The sequence below is a fragment of the Engraulis encrasicolus genome, unplaced genomic scaffold (assembly GCF_034702125.1).
Source record: "Engraulis encrasicolus isolate BLACKSEA-1 unplaced genomic scaffold, IST_EnEncr_1.0 scaffold_43_np1212, whole genome shotgun sequence".
Taxonomy (NCBI): domain Eukaryota; kingdom Metazoa; phylum Chordata; class Actinopteri; order Clupeiformes; family Engraulidae; genus Engraulis; species Engraulis encrasicolus.
Window position 1 is genome coordinate 316875 of NW_026945742.1, and position 10000 is coordinate 326874.

At 45.7% G+C, this 10000-nt stretch overlaps 2 protein-coding genes across 2 annotated transcripts in view; one reads left to right on the forward strand and one right to left on the reverse strand.

The window, feature by feature from the left end:
* brf1a (BRF1 RNA polymerase III transcription initiation factor subunit a) overlaps nt 1–10000 on the reverse strand; it is a 43496-nt gene that overhangs the window by 18711 nt on the left and 14785 nt on the right. The gene's annotated exons all lie outside the window — the stretch shown is intronic.
* On the forward strand, nt 1148–4747 carry LOC134444064 (BTB/POZ domain-containing protein 6-B-like). The gene is made up of 5 exons (XM_063193537.1): nt 1148–1609; nt 1926–2253; nt 2363–2453; nt 2597–2715; nt 3681–4747. The coding sequence occupies exons 1-5, from the start codon at nt 1522–1524 to the stop codon at nt 4720–4722; spliced, it is 1668 nt and encodes a 555-aa protein (XP_063049607.1). The 5' UTR covers nt 1148–1521; the 3' UTR covers nt 4723–4747.

Genomic DNA, 10000 nt, shown 5'->3' on the forward strand with positions numbered 1-10000 from the left:
GTTCCCACTCTAATTCAGATATCAAATTCCATTCCATGATTTTCCATGACTTTCCAGACCCAAAAAACACAGAATTTCCATGACAACTTCCGTAAAAAGACATAACATTAAGTTTTAAAAAGTGTGAAACCTGAAGATTATCTTCACCCGTAGAGCCGCCGGCAGACCTAAAAGGGTCCATTGCACCCTAATTGCACATTACAGCGAGAGAACAAACCCTCTCTGGCTAAGTCTTGTAGTATAACCAGGCAGTAATAAACAATGTTATAAACAAAACAAAAAAAGGTTTTGCTTCTACACAACTGTTAAGAAAATTCCATGATATTCCATGACTGTGCATGCAAAATGGTAAAAGTCCATGACTTTCCATGACTGGAAAAACTGTTATGAAGTTCCACGATATTCCAGAAATTCCATGACCCGTGGGAACCCTGTTATAGAAAGTAGGAAGTTTGGGGAGCATTATGAAGTCTGTAAACTTGTGAAAATCATGAAATCTGTCAAATGCAGGCTGCTATAAAACTCCAGTTTGAGAGCGGCGGGAGGGAAGAGGAGATGAGAGCTGTTGCGTAATGATGTCAGCTAGATGTCCGCTCAGCTGGGACGGTCCCAAGCAGTACAATGTCCCGTGATGTAGCCTGCGGATGGATGTATACATGTCATTGTACAGATGAAGCCTACACATGCTTACTGTCCCGACACTAACTGGCACCCGGGGCACGGGAAACGGAGAGGAGAGGAGAGGGGAGTGGAGGAGAGGAGAGGAGAGGAGAGTGGACTGGAGGAGAGGAGAGGAGAGGGGAGGGGAGGAGAGTGGAGGAGAGAGGAGAGTGGAGAGTGGAGAAGAGTAGAGGAGAGTGGAGAGGAGAGAGGAGAGTGGAGGAGAGGAGAGGAGAGGAGAGGAGAGAGGAGAGAGGAGTGGAGAGGAGAGGAGAGGAGAGGAGAGGAGAGGAGAGTGGAGGAGAGAGGAGAGGAGAGCAGAGGAGAGAAGAGGAGAGGAGAGGGGGAGAGAGGGGGAGAGAAGAGGAGAGGAGAGGAGAGGGGGAGGAGACACGACAGGCTGCTGACGTCACCGACAGTGCGCACTAGACATTGGTTAAGCAGCAGCAGCCGCCTCGATAGACACACACAGACTGGCACTTGGAAACACTCAACACAACATAGTCATCACGAGCTACGGAGAGTAGACAGAGGAAATACTCAACGCAAAATAGTCATCGCGAGCTACGGGCAGAAGCGCAATTGAAAACACATACAACAGTCAACACGAGCTACGGAGATACAGCGGAGCCAGAACTCTTAACAGCCGTCAGCTTCACAGTCTGCGAGAGTCATTCGGAGTAAACACCGCGTCAATAGGCTGTTTAGACATCATATTCATATTGGTCACCGACAGAGAACTGGAACCGACATTGCAGGACTAAACTAACTGGACTACTACGCGACCACTTTGGGGATTTACCGTTTTGTGTTTTCAAATGGAATACTGATTTTCAGCGCGCAGCTGGGTGTCCCGGTGTGATGACACAGCGAGGGAAGAGTTCAAGAAAAGTCGGAATAACACTCGCGGACACACATCTCTTCATGTTGCTCCTCAAATTCTTACAGGGTTGGTAGTCCCTTCTAATCGCAGATCAACGACTTTTTTTAAAATACAAAAATCAAATTTAGACAATAATGTTCATATTTATGTGGTCCATTTCCAATTTGTTATGGTGTACGAATTTAGGAATGATTTTACGCAGTAACATTCGCAGTAATAGTCGCGCAAAATTCGCCTATAAACGACCGTTTTAAAATGTTTAGACAACACTTTTTCATAGTCTTGCGTCGGGTAGTTGATTTCCAATTCGTTATGGTGATTATAGTCTTTAGGAACGATGTAACGTGGTGTGAGTAATTAACGCTTCTATTTTTTTATCCAGAAAAGCTGAAAAGGTCTAAAAAGGCCGGGAAGAAGTCTAGCAAGCTGTCCTCGCTTTACTATGAGATTATTAGCCGATCGCTGAAGGGGAAGATGATGGAGGCGGAACTAGTCTCGATGAAGAACCGCCAGGAGCAGGACACGCTCCAGGAGGACAGCGGCGGCACCACCGCAGTCGCCTCCCCCGAGGAGAGCAGCCTCGAGTCGGCCATGCAGCAGCCCAACACCCCGATCACCACCAGTACAAACACCATAAGCAGGCAGGAGAGCAGCATCAAAAACAGCACCGAGGAGAGGAGCAGCCCTGCGCACCCGACACTCCGAGACAGGTAGGATGGTTTAAGACACGGAGACAAACACTTCACTATTTGCTAAGCGGAGGGAAAGTATTCATGAGCCAAAGGGGGAGAAAACTAACTCCCATCTTTCCACTTCCAGAAACGCATTAATGTTTAACAACGAGCTGATGTCGGATGTTCATTTCGTAGTCGGTCCCCCGGGAGAAACCGTCAGAGTACCCGCACACAAGGTGAGCTAATGGAGCTTTCACCGTTTCACCCAACTTCTACAGCGCGCGCACACACACAACACGCACACACAAACGTGTCTAACATCTCCCCCCTATCTCCCCCGTGTGTGTGTGTGTGTGTGTGTGTGTGTGTGTGTGTTCAGTACGTTCTGGCAGTCGGCAGCTCGGTCTTCTGCGCCATGTTCTACGGAGAGCTCGCGGAGAGCCAGTCGGACATTCGAATTCCAGATGTGGAGCCGCGCGCCTTCCTCGCGCTACTGAGGTAAGCCCGCACGGCACGCGCTAATCACAGAGCGCACTAATGACTGCCCGCGAGACCAGACCACAGCCTCAAGTGTCCTTGAGTTGTAGTTATTTTTAGTCCGTTTTGGAGGTGAGTGGAGACAGAGTTGTATAATTGAAGTGGTCAAAGTCACTCATAGAGGAGTTTGCTTTCAAGTTCGAGGTAATTATTTTAGTTAGTGAATGGTTTTCTTTTAAATTATCATTTAAATTGTGCGTCAGTGTCTGTGAAGAAGGTTGAACTGTTGCACCTGTGTGGAATCATGCCCCCCCCCCCTCCCCCCCTGGAATGAGTGTGATCTCTCTCTCCCTCTCTCTCCCTTACTCTGAGTTTGTTGTACTCTTCTCCGCTCTGCCCTTCTCTTTCTCCTCCTCTCCTCTCCTCTCCTCTCTCCTGACCTCCTCTCCTCTCCTCTCTCCTGACCTCCTCTCCTCCTCTCCTCTCTCCTGACCTGGTCCTCTTCTCTCTCCTCCTATAGGTACCTGTATTGTGATGAGCTAGACTTATCTTCTCCACCCTAAAATCTTCTCCACCCTCCACACTAACTCACCTGTTCTTTCTCCTCTCCTCGTAGGTATCTGTATTGTGACGAGCTAGACCTCTCTCCTGACCCGGTCCTCTCTCCTCTCCTCTCCTCTCCTCTCCTCTCCTCTCTTCTCCCCTCCCCTCCTCTCTCCTCTTCTCTCCTGTAGGTACCTGTATTGTGACGAGCTAGACCTCTATCCTGACCCGGTCCTCTCCTCTCCTCTTTTCTCTTCTCTTCTCCACCCCTCCCCTGACCTCCTCTCCTCCGCTCTCCTCCTATAGGTACCTGTATTGTGATGAGCTACCCCTCTCTCCTGACCTCCTCCTCTCCTCCGCTCTCCTCGTAGGTATCTGTATTGTGACAAGCTAGAACTGTCCTCTTCTCCTCTCCTCTCTCCTGACCTCTCCTCTCCTCGTAGGTACCTGTATTGTGATGAGCTAGACCTCTCTCCTGACCTGGTCCTCTCCGTTCTCTACGCTGCTAAGAAGTACCTGGTGGGGGCGCTGGCGAGCGCGTGCGTCTGCTTCCTGGAGGCGGGGCTTGAGGCGTCCAATGCCTGCCTGCTACTCAGCCACAGCCAGCTGTTCCACGAGGCCGGCCTATCGCAACGCTGCTGGGAGATGATTGACGCGCAGGCCGAGCTGGCCCTCCAATCAGAAGCCTTTTGCCAGCTGGACCCGCCCACGCTGGAGCAGCTGCTGCGCCGCGATTCGCTGGTGGTGTCAGGGGAGGGGAGCGTGTTCCGCGCCCTGATTCGCTGGGCCGAGGCAGAGTGCGCGCGGCAGGGGCGTGGCCAAAGCGCACACGATCAGCGTGAGGTGCTTGGCTCCGCCCTCTCTCTCGTTCGATTGGCCAGCCTCTCGCTGCAGGAGTTTGCCGACGGCCCCGCTCAGTGCGGACTACTGACGCCGCAGGAGACCAATCAGATGTTCCTGTGGTACACGGCGGCCGCCAAGCCACACCCACCCTTCCCATCATGCCCCAGGACTGGGCTCCGCCCCCGGCGCTGCTGCCGCTTCCAGGCCGCCGCCCAGCGAGCCAACCAGTGGCGTTACTACGGCAACCGCTGCGACAGCATCCAGTTCAGCGCGGACCGCCGCCTCTTCCTGGCGGGGGTGGGGCTTTACGGGGCCAGCGGAACGCACGCACGCTACGCCGTGCACCTGACGCTCAAGCGGAACGCACGCACGCTCGCGCACACGCACACACACTTCCTCTGTGACGGCTCCAGCGCCCCGGTCCCTGTGATGCTAGAACACCCCGTGCTGGTGGAACCCAACGCGTTCTACACCGTCAGCGCGGTTCTAGAAGGTTCCGAGCTCAGCTACTTCGGGCAGGAGGGGCTCACGGAGGTCAGCAGTGGACCAATCACGTTCCACTTCCAGTGTTCCGCCGAGAGCACCAACGGAACCGGAGTACAGGGAGGACAGATTCCAGAACTCATATACTACTGCTCCTAACACACACACACACACACACCTGACACACACACCTGACACACACACACACACACACACACACACACACACACACACACACACACACAACTGACACACACACCTGACACACACACACACACACACACACACACACACACAGTACAGGCTGGACAAGACAGCTGAACTCATTACTAGTCCCTAGACACGCCCAGCAGACATCTCACAGAACTGAAGTGTGCGCGCACGCAGGTGCACACCCACACACACTCACACCCATACCCACACACACACACACACACACCTGCCCCAGTATCTCACCTTTCTGAGCTGCACCGTTCGCCTGTTCCAGACTGGAGTGTTTTCACTACAGACCAATGAATGCTCTTGTTTTTATTTATTTATGTTTTTATGCAAACTCTTATTTAAACATAGTGACATATTTTATGTTACTTAAAAACATACGCCGTCTTATTTAAGCAAACGTCATCTTAATTATTTTCAGGAGTTGTTGTTTATTTATTTAATTTAATTTAACCTCATGCCTCATAATTGTCATTATTGCTTTTATTGTTATTATTATTATTATTATTGTTGTTATTGTTGTTGTTGTTTACTGAGCCCAGTGAGCTGAGTGACTGCACTGGGGCCAAGAAGCTAAATAGTAATCCTAAAAAATGATATTTCGATCCCATTCGAGTTGTGCCACGAGCTCCACATATGTTGTTTCTGATATTTTTGTTTCATTTTTCACACGAACCCCCAATCTTTTAAGAAAGCTGTGTTTCTTCAAATTTTTCATGCAGAAGGCCTTGGAACAAAACATTGATACTTCTGCATGAATGATCTATATCTAGCCTCTTAAACAGCATATTTGTAGCCCAGCGCATATAATGACTGAAATCGGAAGATATTTACTCTCTACAATGTTGTTAGATGGTCAGCTTAGGTCCCATGAAATGCGGAACTAAGAGGCGGGACTTTCAAACTCTATAGAGGAGCCTCAAGTCCTCATGCTCTTAAAGGACCAGTTCAGTCGATTTCAACGTGCAGTTGTAATGCTCACGCTACCCCGGACTTGTCATGCAGTTGTAAAGCTCACGCTACCCCGGACTTGTCATGCAGTTGTAATGCTCACGCTACCCCGGACTTGTCATGCAGTTGTAATGCTCACGCTACCCCGGATTTGTCATGCAGTTGTAATGCTCACGCTACCCCGGACTTGTCATGCAGTTGTAAAGCTCACGCTACCCCGGACTTGTCATGCAGTTGTAATGCTCACGCTACCCCGGACTTGTCAGTACCTGAGATTTTATTTTCTTCTTCTTCAGCCTGTTCCGAGATCCTGGTCATTGTAATGGGGGCAGCGCTTCGTTTACATTTAAACATTAAAAAAAAAAAAAAAAATCCCAAAAACATCCAAAAGGTTATACAACTTCAGCAAACAACTAGCAAACAGTGGTACCATTTGGGAAAATATTTGGAGTAGGTCTATGTTATTTAAAAAAAAAAAAAAAAGTAAACAAACGCTGCCCCCATTAGAATAGCTCATATCTCGGCAAGGGGTGAGCCGAAAAATGTGGCATCACCAGGTACTGACAAGTCAAGGGTAGCGTGAGCAATACAACAGCACATTGAAATAGACTGATCTGGTCTTTTAACTACATGACACCTGCGGCCAATCCATTAGCAGGTGTACCTCTTCATGCAGATTAACAGATTAATTTATCACTTTAAAAGGTGCACTGTGTAGGATGGTGGCCAGAGTAGGAATTGCAACTATGCTGCTCAATGAAACTGTCCTTTCTATTCTCAATTTTGGATCTTTTCGCGAATATTTACTAAATAATTAACTGATATTTACTAGTATGACCAAAGTCCAGTATGTTTTGTAGTTAAACATGTCTATTTCTGGAAATTCAAAATGGCAGCCATGGAGAGGATCCACCTTCTCACGTATGAAAAGTATAATTTCCAGTCATCATGAACATTTAGTATTTGATGTTGCTGGTAAGTATTTGTGAAAAATGTAACATCTGTGAATGGGCATCATAAATTCTGGAATGCTACAAACACACAGTGCACCTTTAACCTTGACATGGTGGTAAATGATCTAATACAAGAGCCTGCAGTCCTTATTTTCCTGGTAAATGACACCTGTGGGGCATCCATTAGCCATCTATTCCAACTTCATGCAGGTTAGCTTAAGCCAGGCTCAAACTACACGACTAGCGATTGTGTGTCCGATTTTGGCGTCGGGGTGCACCGCACACTACAACCCCTGGCAAAAAGTATGGAATCACCTGTCGTGGAGGATGTTCTTTGAATCGTTTCGTTTTATAAAAAATAGAAGGATGAAAGATGCAACACAAACCTCAAGTCATTTTAAAGTGCAACTGTCTGGCTTTAAGAAACACCAAAAGAAATTTAAAAAAACATTTGTGTTAGTAAGTAATGGTTACTTTTTTAGATCATGCACAGAGAAAAAAATATGGAATCACTCAACTCTGAGGAAAAAAATATGGAATCATGAAAAACAAACAAACAAAAAAGCACTCCAAAAGCTTTTTTGAATCACTTTTGGATTTTAGAACAACTTACAGTCTCTGAGGCATGGCATTTACGAGGAAAAAAACATTCCCTTCATTTTTGCTCCATTTTATCTCTGATTACAGTGCCAGATCATCTTAACGGATTGGAGCCTTGCCATTGACCATGTTTTTTCAAATTTCCACCACAGATATCGTCTTGGATTTGAGTTCAAGGCTTTTTGTAGGCCTTGACACTTGACCTTATGTTTTTATCTTTAAAGAATGTATTCACAGGTTTTGCCAATGGACAGGTACATTACCATTTCGAGAAATGATTTCATCATTCCGAAGCATCCTTTCAACTGATTGGATCAGAAAATTGTCAACATTTCAATATAAACTTGAGTATTTATTGAAAAGGCATTGGCAACCATCTCCAATCACCTAAAGCAAATGGGCTTTACATACAGAGACATTCACGGATATCTGAACTTACACATGCACCCAAATTGGAAAAACAACAATGCAATGGCCCAAAAAAAGCATTCAGACAGTTTGACTGGATGGAAGTCTAATTAATTGACAAATTGTGAATCCTCTTTGAACAATTTGATGCTGGAAGTGTTGTCTGGTGCACTTATTACATGGGGTTGATGAAAAATGAAAATGAGGATGACTGACTAATGAAAACGTACAAATGTCCACTGTCATTGACAATAGCCTATGGGGCTGCATGTCAGGTGAAGGCACTGGGGGGAACATGACTGCATTACATTTTCAATAAATGCACAAGTTAACGTTGTTGTTTTGGACACTTTTCTTATCCAATCAATTGAAGAGATGCTTGGAGATGATGAAATCTTTTCTTGGGATGTTAACAGATCTTTACTTGTCATACTGTAAAATCAGTGATGTCATCCATTGAAGAAAAACATATCGTCAGCTTACAAACAGTTTGGACCTCAACCAAATGAAAATCTGAGGTAGACGTTTAAGAAAATGGTCCATGACAAGGCTCCAACCTGTAAAGCCAATGTGGTAACTGCAATCAGAGAAAGAGTGAGTAAAATTGATGACGGGTACTGTTTTTCATCTATTAATGCCATTCCTCAGAGGCTGTGGGTTGTTAAGAAGCCCAGAGGTGGTAAAAAAAAGTCTTGGAGCGTTCTTTTGTCTGTTTATTTTTCATGATTCCATATTTTTTTCTTCCGAGTTGAGTGATTCCATATTTTTTTTCTCTATGCATCCTCTAAAAAAGTAACAATTACTTACTAACTTAATTGTTTTTCTTGATTTCTTTTGGTGTTTCTTAAAGCCAGACAGTTCCCCTTTGAAAATTACTTGAGGTTTGTGTCGTATCATTCATCCTTCTATTTTTTATAAATTGAAACAACTCAATGAACATCCTCCACGACAGGTGATTCCATACTTTTTGCCAGGGGTTGTAGAAGAGAATCGCAACTGTCAATCTTGTCGCTGCCCTCAGCCACCGAGACAATGCCCGACGTTCTATTTCCAGTCGCAAATATCAAACACTGTTTGATTTCTACGATTTGCGATCTGCGACTCTTTGAGCTGCCAAAGTTCTATCTTAGAACGTCGCTCACGACGAGGAAATCTTTCCCGACAATCGCTTGCGATGGTCCTGGGGGGTAACGTTCCAGCGATTGTCGTAAGGGGGGTTTTCAGCCGAGAACCGGCGCGATAGTCGTGTAGTTTGAGCCAGGCTTTAGTCATCTTTACTGACTGCACTGGGCCTCTCTGGCTGAGTTACACAACACTGCACTGCTGCTCTAATATGCCTTTAGTAGCATTAGGATTATTTTATATTCAGATTTTTTTTATTGTCACTTCATATTATTATTTTTATATTATTTTATTGCTACAGATTTATTTATGTTATTTGCCAACTGTCAGCGCACAGGATCCCGAAAGAAAAATGATGAAACACTTCGCTATGGTGTAAACTAAAACACTTCGTTATGGTGTAAACTAAAACACTTCGTTATGGTGTAAACTAAAACACTTTGTTATAAATTCAATTGAAATACTTTGTTATAGTGAAATAAAACACTTTTTTATGAAGAGATAAGTCCTTATCCTCTGAACTGCACGTAAACTGCACACTCACACACACATTTTACTATTATTTGGACCCAAGAGTCGAGCATTAAAAGGTACAAGATCCAAATATTTTGGAAAAGGTTATTGACAGGCTGGCAGATATTAAAAAGACTTATACACTTAAGAATACCAGTATCGTTGTTAACAAATGAAACACCATTCAAGTTTAAAGAAAACATCTTGCTCTTCATATTTGCATGCTACCAATGACTGAAACAGCTAAACTCTGCCAGTGGTTTTGATCCCCTTTTTGCCTCATCTATTGAACTGCACACGCTCAAACACACACATGCTCACACACTCTCTTGGGTGTGTGTGTGTGTGACCCCAGTGCTTGTGCTCATCTTATAAGCCACACAGTGCCGTCTAGCTGGCCAGAAATGTCTCTCTCAGACAGACAGACACACACACACACACACACACACACACACACACACACACACACACACACACACACACACACACACACACACACACACACACACACACACACACACACCAATAGACCAGGAGATGGTATGTACTTATAGCAGCAACGTGAACACACACACACTAGGGGTGGTACGGTTCACAAAAGTCACGATTCGGTCCATATCACGGTTTCAAGGTCACGGTTTTCGGTTTTGTACGGTTCTGTTTTTTTATTT